Genomic DNA, 19617 nt, shown 5'->3' on the forward strand with positions numbered 1-19617 from the left:
AGAGAGAGAGAGAGAGAGTGAGTAAAATGAAAAGAGTAAAAAAAGAAGAACGAAAAGGCAGCTTTTAAGATGGCTTTCTTTGATTCCCGTCTATGTATATGTTGTACTTTACGGTCGTTTAATCGTTGGTACGATTACATTCGATACTGAATTGTATTTGAAACGATCTTGCACAATGATAAAAAATTATCGGCCAAAAAAAAATACAACGGAGAGAAAGAGCGGTAGAAGTGAAATAATGATTTTAAAGACATTAAATTTGCTGCATTAAAAGACGATTATAATATAATTGTATTCCTGTTCGCGGACGTTAATAATTAATTTCTGTTTTAATTCTGTGGAAGCTAATGCGTGAAAGAAGCCGATACTACGTATAAAATATTGAAATCCCGCATTACGCGCCGGGCCATTATATATAAAATGCACGGGGAAAATTAGCATAGTATTTAATTCGGCATTAATTGCATTTGAAATTCAAACTTTGGAACGTTGTCGTCGAAAATGTGAAATGTCACGAGAGAGCTAGAGCGCCAAATCAGTGGCCAACTTAATTACACGATTAACACGGCTGCTCTTTTGCACTACATAAATCACAAGACACACAGCGCTGGTCTTCGGATACATTATCTACCTATATACACGTATCGCGACGTGATTGTAAACCAGTCTTTCGAGATAAATGGGCAATTACCTGGTGCATAATGCGTATGCAATTTACACCGATCAATCTGCTACTCGCAAGAACACTAGCACGAGATAAATGGACAACGTTGGATTTACATATAGTTTCATCGCCTCGTAAATCTTATTGTCACAGTCAGTAAAAAGGTTCATTCGTCGCATAACGTTGTTGATGATGCAAGACGCGGCGATCAATAAACCAATAATTAATATTATTAGCGAAATATGTGACTTCATTAATTATTATTTACATCCATTTTTTCTCATTAATGTATAATAACTGTGCGTCGTAATTGAAGTAACGCTGTAGCACAGAGTTTTATTAATTATGAAATTCAACGAGTTGCAGATAACATGAGTTGTGCCGATTTTAATAAATTTTCGTAATTGGGCCGGCACTCTTTTGAAATGCTTTCGAAATAATGTACCGTAGCGAGCGGAGTAAAAATTGGCGTTTCGCTGGAAATACATGAGGAAGCAACGTGAACGCTACATCACGATGCGGCGACAGCTCGGGGATGCCCCATTGACTGTTCCATTAATTACGAGGCAACCTTCAGCTACTCAATGGGTAGTTAGTGGCCAATACTCGGCTCGCGTCAATAATCACTGGGCAGCGTAGTATGGCGTTGGGCTTTGATGCGCTAATTTACTCCACCTGCGCTAATGCCCCGGTCCCACTGTCCCCTCGTTCCATCGGTCTGGAACAATGATTGTCTAAGTGTGCGTACGAGTCGCGCATCGCGCGCCGGAGCCCCACACCCACGGGCTCCTACGTACGAGGGAGCATATTAACGTTGCACTTGAGTGTAAAGGCGTCGAGTCTGTATGGAGAATTGCGAGAGCACGTAACTCGACATAGCGAATTATTCGCGAATTGCATTTGCATCAAATTTTGCGGATCCTACTTGCGGATCGCTAAATTCGCTTTATTAAATCACGAACTCGGAGCGTTATACGAGCGAAGCCGTTCCTGGTTATTATTAAAATATTTACCGCAGCGTATTACACAACTTAACTTCGCGCGATAACGGCGGTCTTATCGTCAATATAATTGCAAATCTTAAACGACTAATTGTAAAACAATTAATTACAAAATATGTAAATCTTGCATCGCGACATGCAAGGAAAATAATATATATTATAAAAAAGGGTATAATTTACATATAATTACGGCATATTACATATTGACGAACAAATTATATTTATGAGAATGAATGAATTATTGATATGTGTAATAACATAAAAATGTATTACCAAATTTCTCATATATCGTGCAGAAGCGAATGTGTTAATATGAAAACATTTTTATATTCATGAATTCAAGTATTTTCTTACGATAAGCAATATTTTCCTCGTATCGTTCTAAATCGGTTAAGATTGCAACAATTAGAACATAACAATCGGAATGATACTTGCTGCGATTCCACTTTATCACACACGTCAAGTGGAAGCAGAACAGAATCATAAAAGAGCTTTCGACGTATTTTCCGAACGCATTGCCGTCGATTACTTCTAATCAATCATAAATAACATGTAATAAATCACAAACAGTGATGATGGACTAATGAGAGTACTTTAACAGTACGCGGCGTCAATAAACTCAATTATTTTCGCGCGCGCTACAGCGCATTACTGATTTTATTTAACAGCTTTGAGTACCTTCACGTCCGACAATTACATTTAAATTACCGAAAATTAATTAATCGTTCCAGCCTGCTGACAAAGTCACGAATAAATCGCGTCGGCGCGCGACCGATTGTTGAGTTACAAAAAGACCACGTGACGGTTCTCGTTTACGCGTACGTCGCACAAAGTGACAGCGTGCAATCGTCGTTTTTTTTTCAATCGGGGAAAAGACAATCCCTACGTTCGAAACTTACACGCGACCGGCGCGTTTCACACGCATACGCCTTGCTATTATGACCTTTGTACTGTTATGAGCGCCTCGTGTAAACGTCCTCCGCCCTATTCACGACGCGCGGGGCTTCCCCTCAGACAACGCGGCGTTTCCGCGCTTTTGAACGATGACAACGATAGAAACAATGAGCAACGCCGGTCCCTTTGGTAAACTCTTCCTTTCGCCGTGGTGCATGGCATGTAAAGTGCGCGCCAAAAAAAAAAGGGAGAAGAGAGACGAATGAGCCAGCCGTGCACTTTGGACTTTCGAATGCTATCGCGCACGCGAGAAAATAATGAACATGATAATTGCCCCCTTGAAAATGACAAACAATAAATTGTCACGTAGAGGCACAGAAGTGAATTTAATTAAAATATTGAAGCCGTCCCAGGCTTCATTTTTGCACTCGTGTATTTTTTTAAATATGTAATAATTTTTTTTAACTGAGATATTAAAGCAGTAATAATTCTTTTAAATAAAATGAATTAAAATATAGCAATTTTTATGCACATTAATCATGTAACAAACCATGATAATGAATTGATAAAATTGCAGGTAGACATTTATGAAGTACCTGATTAATCTACTTAGGATAACTATGATATTTTTGTGTACAGTGCACGCACGTGGAGTAGCAAGAATTTCCGAATAAACAATTTTTTTAGTGTTTCACCGATGTTTAAGGACATAATTTTTTTGAAGAGAAAATCGTAAAACATTGTGACAAGGATCTCAATTTCCTCGAATCGCATCGAGGTCGAGTACGCTCGAGGCAGCAACGGTATCGATATGTACATGAATCAAAAAGCGCCGCGACGTCGAGCGCAATCGAAAGACGATACGAGAGAGCGGAATGCCACGAATTTCGTTGACGTAGCTCTATATGTATACCGATGGAGTTCCGCCATTGGCCGGCAACAGTAGAGAGACACGCGTATAGTCAGCCAAAAGGGGAGTAGTTCGATATTGGTCGGACAGTGGAATGCCCTCTGTTCGCGCCAGACAACAAGATTTCTCTATACCTTATACCGATCTTGTCAGCTTTATAGAGTGGTAGCTCGCAGGAAAAGCGAAAGATAAAAGGCAAACGAGAGAGAGAGGGGGGGGAGGGGGGACGTTGAAAGAGACAGAAAAGCAGCGAAAGACTATGAGGCTAGGGAGAAACGGTGGAGAGTTAAATGAAAAATCGAAAGGATCGAGTGATAACGATTGCAAGTGCCGGTAAGCTGCTAAATGTGGACGTCAGATCTTTCCACAACACGCGCAAACAGGAAAGGATGGCAGTAAATTGAATTCCCTTTAAGAGAGGAAAAGAGGAAAATACGAGAGAAGCAGCGAGGAAAAGAGGAAGGAAGTGGGAGATACAGAAAAATCTATATTTATCACTCCGGTGTGCGGGCAACTTAACTTTGATGTCAAAATAGATGCAAATACATAAACAAAAAAGTTTTTTTTTACGTAATATATATATACGTGATATATGCAAACGCTTGAAAAATATAGAAACGAATGTAAGAACTGTGCACAAAGAAGGCTAACAAGAGATCGAAGGGAATAAGATACGAGAAATAACTAGCTTTGGAGTAGAAAATAGTACAACGAACGCAGGAAAGACACGTTCGTTATATTCGTAATCCGAATCTCGATTTAATACGAGAATGCAGCAGGAGGGAAGAGGGTGTATGGAAAGACGCTTTGAAGAGGCGCAGGGAAGATTGCGCAAGTGTATGTGTGTGGATGGTTTGAAGATGAATCTTGAGGAAGCCGCAGTCTGTGCGCCCAATGTGCGGGTTAAGGACGAGCGCCTTAACATCCCTGTCTATTTGTCGAATAAAATACGAGGAACCTGGCAACCGCATAAAACGTGCATTATTCTCAACTTTTTCTCACTCGCGGATTCGGCGTCGAGCACCCGGGTAACGCTAGGCAAATCTATCCCTATCAGACGCAGACGGACGTTACTCGTACGTCCCCCTCCTTCGCGCGCTTCGCCCGAGGGATAAAACGGCTGAATTTCCAATGATCGGTGAAAAGTAGAGGCGATGATTTTGCGGGACATGCGTTATGATGTTATCGCTAGAGAAAAACTTGTTCGCATTTTATCCCCCTTCGGTTGCAGTTACCCGAGTCGACCCAGGTCGTTTTCGAAATAGAACATATGCGACTTGTAAAGTGCTATGAAAAAAATGTTCAAAAATTCGTGTTGATGCAATTCTTTTCGTATACACGATAAAAAGTCTATTCAAATGAACCTCCTATTAATCCGCTTCTGTAGTTAATTCTCTAAATAAACTTTCATAAGTTATTTCTGTTAACATTACATCCGCTAATTATTATTGTTTGCGTATGTACTTCATTTCTGCATTTCATACTTGTTAGTTCACTGTAATCCCTTTTATCGTCACGCATTTTGATTAACGCTCTTCGTCGATCTGATGCTCTGCATTTTAAATTAGCAGTAATAAATTGCAAAATTATAATGACTCTGTCAACGCACATTTGACAATGTTAATCGCATAGAAATATGCCGTTTAAACTGATACAAAGTATGCCATGTATTTATAATTATATTGTGAGCACGAAAATATCGGGGAATAATTGAAATTTCTATGTTACAAATTGAGTTTGTACATTTTCGCATTTTCATAGCTTTATGTTGCAGCTATAAGCGACATGCGGTATGCGTTACATAGCTAAAGCTAAGTTCGATAACCGGAGAAACATGATAATCATCAACGTGTACCACGTACATTATGGAATTATTGTCAAAAGGTGTCACGTCGGTCCGACGTTGCGACCACCATTAAATTTATCGTAAATTGACCCAAATTTTCTGATAATCGATAGAGCTCCTAAAAGCCGAAACAATATCCGACACGATAATCCTGATACCGTTAGAATGAATAGGCATAAAATCAATACAGTGCTAATTATTAATTAATACCTATATCGTTATTTATTACAAATCTGTTATTTAATTATTAATTATATTTTTATCATATCCTTTACTTCGTTATTTTGTACTTTTTTCCAAATTGGGGATCCTTCAGCCATCTTTTTTACCACCAACACAGTCAAATGTAGTTTTTGCGCTTGTAATTCTTTTTATTAACTCTTATGCACAAAATAATACCAGGATAAGTTGCAGACCGTACAGCAGAACATTTTCATACTTAAAACATTCAGTTCAGAAGTCTAATAAAAAAAGATATTGGTATTTGAAATTTTCAATTCGTAGTTCTAACTAAATTTGAAATTGGCATTATAAAGTTGCAAAATTCGTCCACACGATTAAAGTACGCATAAAGACAAAACCAGGAACAGTCATCTTTATAATAAAAAAAAAACGAGGAGAAATCAAAACTATCACTTTATAAAAGACTGAGGCTAGCAATTGCTTCAGAAATCGGTAGCTGTGTATAAGAAGAAATAATTTAAAAATGAAATAATCAAAGCATTTTTCGTTCCGTCTAATGCATTTATCGCGATACTTGGATGTTACTGTAACTGAATACAACTGCGGGACGGTATATCTCTCATCTTGCGATTCGTAGAACGGGGTGTGTATGGCAAGGTATAACGTACAAAACAAAGTATGAAAGAAATACAAGCCATTGCATTTCAATGAAAGCTTACTTTGCTCGCATTGGCGTGCTGGACGCGCGCTTCCGGGTTGGAACACCCGGGGTTGATTTGTTTTTCTCGACTTCGCCAGGGTAGACGTTAAGTGTACTCAACGTCTTATCGTGCGCCGCGCGGATTTCGGTGCCATATTTCATGCGGCAGGCAACTTTTAGCGCTCTTCTTTCGTATTTACTCGACCGGTTTGCGAAAGGCACAATAGCGGAGATATAAATCCCAAGATTTATGAAGTCGATGCAGTTCATTGAGATACGTGAAATAAGTCGGAGTGCCGGCAAGTGAAAGGAAGTAATTGGTCGCGTTTTCAGAATTTATTTCGAAGCGGTCCAAATCCATTTCCCGATATTACGCCATCGTTTATTTATAATCCAGTTACATGTATACGAATTAAACTTGTCGAGTAACTTAGCTCTGCGGCGACTGTGGCGCAGCGAAATGTGCGCTGCTTAGTAAACAAATGAACGAAAAGATCCGAGTTCAAATCCACGGACACCGCTGATTTTTTCGGATTCTCTCGATGCCACACATACCCCTTTAGAGGTGAAGCCTTCCAGGTTGGAGGTTACCTTCGGCAAGGTCAGTAGCCTGCTGAAGATGTAAAGTAAAATGCTCAAAGTACCAGAACGAACTAGGTGAAACAGGCTTTTAAGCCTAATACACGAGGAAGAAGAAGGGGAGTTCCTAGCGAGCAAAGTGGCGTCATCAAGCTTCTGCATCTCTCTCATACACTGATAGATCGCAAGAAATTAGTGCCGGAAAACCGTTTTCGTCTATTCAAATATTACAATTTGAAAAATCTCATAAAGATCATATTAAAATTATAGAAACCTCTCTATAGCGTAGATAATAACTTGGTCTACGTTAACATTCAAAAGTGTCGTGCTAAGCGAAACCGCGAGTACACTGCCGGTGTAAAGGTCGTTGTCAGTGCAAAGCGCTCGCGCAAGAACCGAAAAATAAACATCGCCGTGAACCAGGAATAATCAGACGGTGCACAGAGAAGAAACGCACAAAAATGTATGCGAAGAGAGTGTAGCAGGTACATACACGCGCGCGCGTTGCGCCCCGAGCGAGCGTACCATGCCGTGGTAGATAAAAGCTCGCTGTGTTCTTCGTTCTGTTTGGCGGTTGAATATTAAAAACAGGAGAGCGAGCCCACGAAGCAAGCTTTATTCGGTCGGAGGGCCATGAGCTTTCGAAGAGCGTGACGCGCGCGTCAACCGGTGCCGCGATTGTTTCGCGTAAACGTGTACGCCTCGCCACGGAGACAAGTGCAGCCGGCAGAACGAATGACGCGTCCGTCTAGCGAGGGAAAAAGAAAAAAAAAGGAAGGTAAAATGCTTTAGGGCGAACTTTTAGAGCGAATGCATATTCATGTCGTAGTGATGCGACCGCCGGGTCCAAGTGGTGCGAATTAATATGCATAAATTCTGCCATTACCAGCGGTTCAGGCAGCTTGAAGCGTCTCTTCCTCCGATTTCTGGAGGTCCGACCCACTTGCCAGAAATTCTTGGGAACGGCGCAACACTTTTACGATACCTATATTGCTTAAACCTGGGTGCAACAAGAGTAAGAAAATGCCAAGAAGTTTCTTGTTGCGGTAAGTCGCGCGATATATTGTATAATAATTAATCTCGAATTTTAATCAGAAATTTATAAGATAGATAAATCAAATATAGCCGAGAGAAACCACGACAAAGTACGAACGCGAAAGAAAAATGTTTTTTTTTAGAAAAATTTGATACTTTCCAAGGAAAATATTTAAGGATTGACGTATTATATTATCGAGCGATGAAAACTCCTTTGCTTTTTATCCTTTTATCAAGGTATTAAAAAAATTGCAGTATTTTCAGAAATAACAAGTGTCTTTGATTATTTGAATGCGATAATGGTTTTTAGGGGAAGGATTATGTAGAATGTAAAAATGAAAAATGTTGGGAACAGTAAAAGTTTGCCACCTCGGTTATACGCCGCGGAAAATTTTTCTCTCGTATGTTATCGCTCCTAAATGTATCCGGCACATTCCTAAAAAACTTTATCAGTCGGAATTTTGCGAGAATTTAATCATTCGCGCGAAATTGAAAGGCTTTATGGAAGATAGGATCACGTTTTCGAAAAAAAAAAAATAAATTCACACACATCTCACTTTTTCGAAACGCATTTAAAAATGCGTTGTATTAAAAAAATTCGCTATTCTTTTGTAAAGCCGGGATAAAAATTCTTCATATTGCATTATACAAAAATAAGGAATATTATTTCGATTTACAACGATCGTTTCACGCGTGGATTGTTAAACGTCAAAAATATTCGAATAATATCGGCTGCAGAAATTATAAATCAATAGAGAGAGTCATTAAAACAAATGCTGATTTCAAACCATTCTACATGTATAATATGTTTCTAATAACTCTATCAAATATTTAACATATATGTGATATCCTGAGAAGTTTTCTTCAATCACATATATAAAGATCGTCTTAAATATCTCTTGAAATATTACGTAGCCAGTAAAATAATTTGTACAGCATCCACACGGGTAATTTTGAGCTAAATACTCTTTGAACATGTATTTAAGACAAAGTTAAATAAGAATATTGACTATAAACAAGCCTTAGTACGCACTTGGAGCGCACTGGTGCAAGCAATCGAAATCGCTAATAGATAAACGAGTGCAGCATTAAGAATAAACGGCATTAAACTTTCCAAGACCACCACACTTTTCGTGTCAATAGGAAATCCGACTCAAAAAGACTAAACATTGGGAAGAAGATTGCAAAACACTCACCGAGCACGACCAGTTTCACCGGTTTGCCGAAAAGGATCTTCCCCCGGTCGTCCTCCAGCGTGCAGCCCCACACACCGTCGTCCTCTAATCTAACGTTGTCTATGTGCAATGCCGCGGTTGTCGAGTCGCCGATGTACCGGTGCCCGGTTCCGCTCATTTCCGTTCTCGTGTCTATCGTGATCATATCCACTGGACTACCCTCGTGCAGCCATGTCGCCGGTCGTATTCTGTAACTTCTGACAAGAAGCGCAGCGTCCGCATTATTAGTTCACCTAACAAACTTCGTTACGCCCGATCTTCGAGCAACGAAGGGACTTCAGCCGTACACGCGCGTTACTATCACAGAGAGACTTTGTTTCCGTAAAGGGAAATAATTTCACCGCGATGCGTTCAACGCGGAACGTTACTGTTACTACAAAGCGAACCGGACATTAATGTGCGTTAATTTGACGAGGCAATATTATTACACAGACGTGTGCGGTGAAAATATAATGAAGGCTTTACTTTCGACAAAAGGAGGAAACGGAGATTATCGATTGTGTATCGTGTTACGCGGTTTATTTGAAATTTCAACGGGATATTTCCACGCTCGGTCAGAGAGAGAGAGAGAGAGAGAGAGAGAGAGAGAGAGAGATTTCATTAAAAATATTTTCAAATATACTTGACGCTTTCAAGAATTTTAACTAAAATGTTTCTCCAATAATTCACAATCGCGGCGAGTCGATTGAAACGCGTGTTACCTCGCTCCGGGCAGCAGCAATCTCGAGTAATTTCCTTCGAGTTCGCAGGGTAAGATGACTTTACTGTGAGGCTTCACCACGAGCTCCAGCGGCGGATTGGATGACGTGTCGGCCATGTCCGAGGACAGAGCGATGTTGGTCATGGTGGAAGAACTGGTGGACCATGACTCCTCTTCGGGGGCCAGAAGGGCCGCGGGTTGTACCACTTCATCAGGTAAGGGTATCAACGTCGAGCTAGACGTCGTTGTGCTCGTCGTGCTGGTGGTAGTTCGCCTGGCACGCCGACTACCCTCCTGCCTGCCTCGTAGCGCAAAAACACCAGCCTCGTTCACGGAGCCTGTAACAGCGACGCGGTATAATAGCGTCAGCCCCTCTGACGTGGCCGCCGTTAAAGAAAGTTACCGTGATTTCATTTTTCGTCAGTTTTCTATCGCGCTTTTTATAGCGCGCCGCCTTATCGCGCTTTCGTTATTATCGCCGTTCCCGGCGCGTCCCGGTTTTTCAAGTATTTCTGGATAAACCGTCGCGTGACCTCCCTGGCAAGCAAGCACGCTTCAACCACGACTTGGACTATTATCGGTATTTACCGCGTTACTGCTGTAACTGTTTTATACGCCCGGCCGCGATTGATTAACCGGACGGACAGGGAGATTAATTAGGGTATAATGTACTTGCACATCGAGTTGTATAATTAAACAGTTACTATAATTGCGTAAAACCCTCGATCATAGAGTTTACGCTCCTTCCGCGCGACACGTTCTTCGAGGCTTAATCCCGACAAGACGCGCGTTTAAATAAACGCAATGTGTTATTCTTCGCGGCGCATAAACACTCGAGCGAGCCCGGAGAGAGGTGCGACGCGCCGCATCCGCCCGAATTCAAAGGGCGAATAAATTTCCTAGCCGCTCGTTACGGCGAAACAACAGACGGGATTAGTCGCCCGCCTTTATCGCGCTTCCACGCCTCGCCGGAAAGTAAATATTCTGAAGACTGGGACTTGATCGAGTTAGCGCGGCCCTGGAATTTGATAAAGTCGCGACAAGAACGTTGTAGCGAAGGGCACTTTCCATCCGGCGAACAGGCGCTCGTACCGCACGCTCGGTCGCCCTCGCCTAAAACTGCCTGCCTATCGAGCTTGGTCGACCGAGACTTCACGGGGAAAACTAATTATGGTTCCGATGAGCCGCAAATAGCTGCAACTACCCAACCTAACGCAACTAAGAGCTCTCTTCCCGGGACCCGCCTTCTCATCCTGCAGCCGCGAGTCCCGCAATCCCTCTGTAGCAAGCCAGTAGTTGAGGGTGACCGACAGCCCAACTTGTTTGCATGCCACGAGGCAATTCTACGGTGGCTCTTTCATTAACGTGCTCTCTTGCCTAACGGCTAAAGCACACACTCCATTCTTTTGAACCTTTGTTAGAGCTGCGTTAGCCTCCACACTTCTTTAGACCGGTTTCTGTTGCGTTCTTTCAGCGAACAAGTTTAACAATCTTTACATCACGGGAGAAAATTTAATTTTTCTAGAGCTAGATGTATAAATATTGTCTTTCAAAGACAAAGCACGCCGAAGGCAATAGCAGCGTAAAATTCAAGACTTGTACTCATGTATGAAATACATTGAGTAAATGCGCGATTGGCTATAGCTTTTATTTATCCGTGGTAAAGATATTGCGGATAATTAAATGATCCCGTTTGCTAATTCTTAATTTAACGTTTCATCAACTCTGTTTAACTAATGTGCAATACGCAAGTTAACAGAAAAGTATTAGTATGCGGAAGAACTAAATGCTCTACGTACGCAATAGGACCCCAATTCTATCTTTAAGAGCTGTATTAAGCCCTCGCGAAGCTGCAGATTCCGCAGAAGACGAGCTGACAACCGAAGTTCTACGTATTTCTCGAGAATTATTAAACCGAAGAGACGAAACATTACGCGAAAGAACGCGAATGCGTCTAAAGCACATTTTATTCCCGTTGCGATTAAATGATCGCTAATTTGCTACCATGATGAATATTTAACATTCAACCGAGGAAACGCATTCATTGCTAAATATAGAACGTAAGAAGAACTGAACGCTTTTATATAACAATCGCGATCTAGCGGTGACAAATTATTTCGAAAACTTTTCAGGTATTCACACGTTACATCCACAAAGCAGGTTAACTTCGAAATATCGTCTGTCACGACTGTTATTCGACTTACGATCATATGAAATGTAATATAGAGGAAAGTCCTCTATTATGAAATAGGATTCTAATACGAGACAGCGGGTTTTCAACGTCCAAATTCAATCAATTTTCCGCTAAACAGATTTCACTCCAATTAAATTCACGGTGGAACCAACAGATGACGCCTATTAATTTAGCAGTAACTCCGCTATCTCATATTAGAATCCTATCTCGTAATAGGGGACATTCGTTTAATATTTACAATTGTTCTTTTTCAATTTAACGAAAAATCACATTTTATTTTCGACAAGTAACGATATTATGCAATACTTTGATTATATTAACTGCTAGCTCCTCTCCTGCTCACACCCGCTTGATATCAAGATAACGGAAATGAATGTTTCAGAGGATTTACACACAGTCCGATTGAACGCGTACCATGAAGGTTCCTCATGCAAAAATTTAATCGAGAGGCGGGGTGGACACTTGGACAATTGAAATCAAATGTTTATCGTTTCCGAGGACGAACACGAAAACGATACGATTTTTGCTCCAGTTGCGCTGGACGCAAAAGAAAATATATCGACCTACGGTCACGTAGCGATATCATGATGCCGGCCAATAGCGAGTGGCCTCTGTTCATCAACGTTGCCAATAGTATACCCGGCTAGTTATACACTGCTATCGAGTGGATGTTGTTCGACGTTGATGCATGCATTATTCAAGCGGTGTATCCATTCATTATTCATGTCATGATCAATAGATGTCAACAGACCGCGATCTGTATCTGAGCACGTCGCTATGGCAGAAAGTGAGAGTGGAGGCCAAGCGAAATATACGGGTTGACGGGCCAGGGCCCCTCTCAAAGGAACGTTGCGAGTAGGGCGATGCAACGAGTTTACAGCCGCCGCGAACACAGTCGGGAACACGATATAGGTAATGAACCTTTCATTACGATAGAATTGACCGAGTTCACTCGATTTGCGCTTTCGCCGCGCGCAATGTTGATTCGCACTGGTGACTCACAACAGTGCGAGACGGTGGAGCGGTTAAAAGGATTTCACCTCGTGTCACCGGGTAAACTCCTTTTCCGCTATGCGCGGAGACCTTCCCCGGTCGCCACGAGGTGGTAAATTTCCCCTCCGCGCCGTCGACGTAGCCCGCCGCTGTTCTCTCGTCGTGCATCGCGCATCAAAGGTGAAACACACGGAGTCCGCCAATTGGGAATTCCGATAATTTGGAAAGGAGGAGCAGGTAAACTTCAACCGGCAACGCCTCGAGTCCCCGAAGCACTAGATTTGTCGAACGTTCCGGACGAGGGCGAGCTTTGCAACTTCGTGCCGCGAAATACTACGCGCCGCATGAACCAAGTTTCGCCAAGTAGCGCCCGCCTCTCTTTGCCTGTTATCTACTTTACGTTATCGCGCCGCTAATTTCACTCTCCTTCTCTCTCGACCCGGCTCGATCGCGAAATTCTCCATGATTTTTCTCTCGAGGAATACTTTCAGCGCAAATACCCTCCCCTATGCGTCGTTACGATCTTATCAGGGATGCATAGTAGATTTTAGCTTACATTTTCTATTATGTTCGTACGATGAAACGAGTGCAAAATAGAATATTACATACACAGGACGGTTGCAATAACTGAGTTGGGTTATGGCTCTATTACAGGTGATGATAGAAAAGAGTGGTAGGGAAAAATCACTCACTGTTTAGTTTAACTTGTTATTTTTACATTTGTTAAAAAATAACGTACACATTTGCAAGATGCAACTACATTTTCTGCTTGAAGTAAAATCACATGTACTTTTTTCAGAAAGTTAATATTTTGCCAGATATTTATTTCACATTTCATGTCACACAATTATTATCAGGTACATTTTCTTCTCAAATATGCATATTACCGTGAATTCTACACATTTTCCAACATGTTTTTTTTTATCTTTTCAAAACAAAGCTGCTGCAATTCGGTCTTTCAAATTACTTTCTGACATAAACCTACAAATGTACGTTATCCTTGACGAGCACTCGTAGAAAAATTCTTCTGATTATTTTTCTTATTGTTAATATACTTCTATACGTGAATTCCAATGAGAAGAATCAGTTTACGATAAAAAAGATACGATTCCATTTTTAAAAATGCAGTTACATCTTGCAAATGCAAATAAATGACAAATAGCGAAAGATTTTCCACTATTACTTTTTCTCTCTTAAAAAACTTATATACAATATATGTTTAATGTTTTCACGTATACATATGTATGTATATATGTATTTAAAATACAATATACATGCATGTAATACGATAGTCGCAATTCAATATTCAATTTATAATATTTGATTCTTCGCCAATTTTTGTTGTGAAAGGTATAACTGAGGAATGATTGATCGCAAATTAATCCAACGGATACTCGCGCAATGTTGTAATTAGGTCAACAGGGAATCCTATCACGCGTTTCGCTACGATATTGGAATGAAAGCGGAACGAAAATTAATCCGAACATGATCAAAGCGCGTAATCGGAGCTCGCGACAGCAACGAATAAAACACGAGGCGAGTGTCCGCGAGCGGGGAAGAAGAAGGACGCGAGATGATATTTTATTACGCGCGTTTTTCGCCACGCCGCGGTAATGCACACGTCACACTCCATGTTTGTCCGATTATGGTCACCTGTCTCGCGCCGCCCGGGGACACCCGGTCCCAGAACGTATCAACGAAACCCGTCTCACCCCGCCGCATTCAGATCCGAGGAAGGAACCGTCGTCCGTCGTTCGCTGATGAAAAGTTTCGAGGGTCCTCGGAGGCTTTCGCATGTCGGCCGCGGACACGAAGGGCAGTTGGTGCGCCACATAGAAGGGCGCGTCGCGAGCGGTGGAGGATGGGGCGGGTTTTACGTACCTCTCTACGCTCCGCCGGTAGACGCCAGAGAGGTGACCTTGCTGTGTATACAAAGCGGCAAAGATCACAGGCGTCCCTGGAGCACGTAGAGACGCGAGCGCGGTAGAGAAATAGAGCAAGCAAACGCGCGGAGCAAACGGGTGGATTCGGTATCGCCGGGTGTATATCGCCAAGGGAATCTATCTTTCGCGTGGAATTCGCAGCACGATCATCTCTGACGGCAACGGGGAGTGATTCTCGGCCGGGGCTTCTGCCCTCCGCCGTATCTCCGGCTCCGCACCGTATCTCACCCGGCCTTCAATTCCCGGCCGATCCCTCTTCACCCTTTGCCACCGTTCGCCATTCGGTGTCATCCAGCGCTAAGCTCTCGTAATACTCTCTCGGTGTGGCGGCAGTTACAGGCTGATTGTCGTCCCGATCCGCGCGCACTAATTCCGATGGCCGCAACGCCCGCGCCAATTTCGATTGACAAGACCAACCTTTAGACGAAGGTGAGATAAGTCTCTTCTAAACATCCGCTACAATTAACCAATATCTGAACAAGTAACAGCAATTCTACGGATATAATCGCTGACCACGCAACATTCAGTTTGATTACGAGAGAAAATCGATTATTTTTTTTCTACTTTCTCTTTCTTTTATGTGCGCGAAGAGAATTTTTCAATTAATTGAAACGAGGAAAAATGTAGAAATCTTATACTTATGTATCGTTAAGTGCTATCTGATCGTCCCTGTTGCAAAACTGCACGCAATTGCAACTTAGCGATAAGATTCGAGTCATTTATCAGTTTTTGTTCTAAGCCGCAGCGCTATCGACCGTCCAACGAAAAAAAGGGAGGAGAGCTTCGTTAAAGCGAATCCAGCAAAGAGCGAGCATCGGCTGAGCGAGAAAAACAAGGGGCAACTCTTCTTGCACGTTAAAGGACCGCCTCTCACGTGTTGAGCCAGGTGCAGGTAACTAGAAATCGTTACGATCGATACGACGATAACGGTAACCATCGGCGACCGTAAACATTCCCGGGGCTCTTGGGAATCCATTTGTTTTTAAGCACCACCAATATGTTATAAACTGCGCCCGTCTCTTATTGCCGTTGCCTTAAAACTCCGCGCGCGCATCGACGACTCTTGTTTTTATATTATCCCGCAACGGCTAACGCAATTCCGTTCACTCGCGATTGCAAACAGCGCGCGAACGTAATTGCATTGCATCGCTAGTTAAGCCCGGCTTCATATCCCGCAGGGTAAATAACCGTCGCATTTCGAGAAGCGCGGCGCGATAATGCTGAAGATGTCGCGGTCTCGCAGAGGTCGATACACTGCATCGACCATCCGGCGTTAAAGACGGGGAAATTCGAGTAAACGATTTCGCCGACTCGCGGCCGCAGAAGTTACTTTTCAGTAACGAGGCCGGCGCAATCTTTTATTTGCGGTATTATTTTACAATACAATCATTCGCATAATTTGATTTGTACACGACGTACAATATATTCTTAGTGTATGAAACTTACACGATAAAAAGGAACACTTTCTGAAACATGTAAAAAAATTCTACTCTAGAAAAAGAGAGTGAGAGAGTAAGTGAGTGAGTGAGAGAGAGAGAGAGAATTCTTTTTTAAACTCGCAAAAAGAGAAAGCATGGATGCCGAGTGCAATTCTGTTTTTTTATATGAGAAGTAACACATTGTTTGCAGCGCTCCTTGCATTTCCGTGTTTTCCCTGCCGTGTCCGTGTTTGCTTCCTCAGTAAATATCCCGCATTTTCTCTGTTGAGCGCAGATGTCAGGCGTGCACAAACCTCATAAAAATCTGAAATTATAAAGTCGAGGCCGGCATCTCCCGTTGATATCTGCCTTATGATATCTGCCTGCAGTACACAGCAGGCGGAGCGACCGCGGTCGCGCATGTCCAAAAAAAAAATCCGGCGATATTTATTTTACACGGAAGCAGCAAGAAAAAAGAGTCCACTTCTTATGGCCGCCGACAACTTGCGTGCATCAAATAATTTTAATCTTTTTCGAGCGACAGTTTCCTCCGACATTATTTCAAGCAGCCATTCTGCTCGTAACACGCGTCTCGTTTTAAACAAATTTTAAATTATAATTTTACTTACGGGCCGAAGTACGTTACTTCGTTAAATCCTGCACGGATGACACATTTCGTGGGGGCGAGTAAGAAAGCGCGTGCTTTTAGAAAGCACCGTTTGTTAGGGAAAACTAATTTACCCGTCAAATTGCCGTGAAAATAATCGCTTATTCTCGATAATACGAGCATCTTTGGCAAACGGATTTGTGTGTCGAACGGGGAATATATAACCGATAAGCTACTTGGGCGATAAAGCTCTTCCGCGGGATGAGCTCTTGCGAGATTACTCGACGCCGCGACGCTCGAGTCCTGCTCGATGTGGCAAATTAGCGACTATCGCGCGGATAGTCGGCGCTCACGACCGATCGGGCTCCATTAACGGGCACAGCTGTCCGTCCACGTAACGGATCCGCCGGGATTCTAATCTGACCGCAGGGCATGCCTTCTAATATAGATAGAGACTGATTAATTCCGCGGTAACGCGTCGGCCACGCGCGTTCCACGAGCCGTGCGCGATCCCGATGATTACGAGGGGCGTAACGTTGTTACACACAAGGTCTCGATCCGGTAACGCGATCTGTGGCACGAACACGGGCGTGGAAGGGACGTGGACTATGTAAAGTGAATCGTCGGGACACTCGCATCCGGACGTCGCTCGTTGCCCGACCGTAAAAACGCCGAGAGGAGGACCTCGTCGTCGGATCCTCTCGTATGATCGAGTGGACCTACGGCGAACATCGGCAGAAGAGGGTTTCGCACTGATTGGACGGCTTCCGCTGGTAAACATTGCCGATAGCGTGACTATTCCTCCGACAGCGATATGGATATTATTCCAAGGAATCGATAGTGTCCAAGTACGAACGTATTCGGGGGCAGATAGTCCTCTCGGATCGCTCAGGATGTGCGAGTGTACAGCAAATAATCGAGACGTTTGTATTCAATAGAATAATGTGAGCGAAAATTAAAAGCTCGGTCAATTTTCCCGCGCGTAAATTTCTCGAATTGACTTGAGATTACAGACAAATTGTTCCGTAAACTAACGTGGGGTTGTTTCAACGAGACCGATCGAGAACAAAATTTGTTCAAATTTTGTAACCTTGCGTTCGGATGAAGATTCGGAAAAAGATTCTGCAAGAGCGTTGTGGACACAATTGCGCAATAGTAGACGAAGAGAATTTTCCGGGGGGAAAACATGATTTTCAGGGTAAATTTTAAAAAGGAAACTCTCTCCGTGTATGTGTTATATACTGCAAGCTTAATACATACAATATAACCCCGCAATCAGAGAGCAATAAACAATCGCTGTTGAAAGCGCTAAGACTATTATTCGTCGAGCCTTTAACGACGGATGTATCTTCCGAGTGCCAAGCTGGAGCCATCAGGAAAGGTCCATTCTGGCGACGCGCCACGTTATAGATCCGGAAGAAATCTCCGCAGCGAACAAATCGCTTGGAACGCGCGCGCGTAGGCCCGGTGTTCGAGAGATACCGAGTGATTGATTCACTTGCCAAGCGAAGCTTACGGTTTCCGCGAGTTTTCTGAAGTTCGGCCAAGAGAGCGGCGACTCGGACCTCGCGCGTCGAATCGCGCGCAAGTCCGAGCGGTGCCAGACCGGTAGTCAGCCCCCCGCGGTGTCCGAAGCTTCCCGAGAAATGGGAGGAAGAGCGAGTACAATTTTCGCGCTTGCGAGCCAGCCAGCTAGCGAACACCCCACGAGCACTTCCACTTAATTGTTATCGTTACGTTCGATCGTTTTGCATAATCGGTGAGCGGGTTTCCGGCCGCCCATGCCAAGTGGGAATCCGTTTTAGCGAACTGAGGAGGGTACAATTGCCGAGCAGACGCAAGCTTCTCGTCATAAATTACGGTCGCGAAAGAGAGAAAGAGAGAGAGAGAGACGCCAGATCGATCCTGCTGGCTGCGCGACTTTTGAACTTCGGATTATCGAATGATAAAGCGGAGCTAATTTTCGTACAAATTTATGGTGGAACCGAAATAGCAATATATCGCTCCGATTTCTTTTTGAAGCTCCTTATAAGAACATCAACGGGAATATCCTCGCGACATTCAAGATATACGTTGAAGCTACTAAATGCGCATTGAGCGTGTCTTTTCTTAATTTCGAACGAAATTGTAATCCGAAATATATCGTCTTAAATTTAACATCAGGAAATATAGTTGCAGTTGACAAATGTGACTTAAAGGCGCGCGGATTTCGGAGACGTGTTCCTTTTGTTCTGCGCCACGGCAGCGCGTGTGTAGCTAAAAGATTCCCTTTCCGATACCGACCCTTCTGGGATTTGACGCACGTAAGAAAGGCATGCCAGCCCCGCCTTGGTCAGCACCGGCCGTCGGAAGCCATTTTATTTATTTACGAGCGGCAACGGATACTTTCAGGTCTAGTTGCAAGTTTCCGATAGCAGTGAAAGATTAATTAAAGCGCAAGCCACCGTGTAATGGGAGAGCATTGCTTTCCACTTAAGATTACACCGCGGGCACGCTTCTGCCTGCAGTTTACCCGTACCGAGCGGAAATTTCGCCAGCTGGTGTTTAATAACGGACACTCTCTGGCTGTTACCGTCAATTGCGGCGCATAAATAAGCGGCCGCGCTTAATTTCGCCGCTATCGGTTAGACGGCCGTCGGTATCCGAAGAAAGCGTCTTCGTTAATCGCAATTTCGCGAGCGGACGAACTCGGCTTAAGATCAACGTCGGGACCCC

General features: G+C 43.2%; 1 protein-coding gene across 1 annotated transcript in view; it reads right to left on the reverse strand.

Moving 5' to 3' along the window:
* LOC105563821 (hemicentin-2) overlaps window positions 1-19617 on the reverse strand; it is a 394167-nt gene that overhangs the window by 154295 nt on the left and 220255 nt on the right. The window contains exons 4-5 of the mRNA XM_012015754.1: window positions 9749-10085; window positions 9009-9244 (exon numbers count right to left, since the gene is read on the reverse strand). Coding sequence (XP_011871144.1) covers window positions 9009-9244; window positions 9749-10085 — 573 coding nt within the window. The remainder of the gene's footprint in view (window positions 1-9008; window positions 9245-9748; window positions 10086-19617) is intronic.

This window comes from Vollenhovia emeryi, unplaced genomic scaffold (genome assembly GCF_000949405.1).
Source record: "Vollenhovia emeryi isolate VEMERY1.0 unplaced genomic scaffold, V.emery_V1.0 DF939171.1, whole genome shotgun sequence".
Lineage (NCBI taxonomy): Eukaryota > Metazoa > Arthropoda > Insecta > Hymenoptera > Formicidae > Vollenhovia > Vollenhovia emeryi.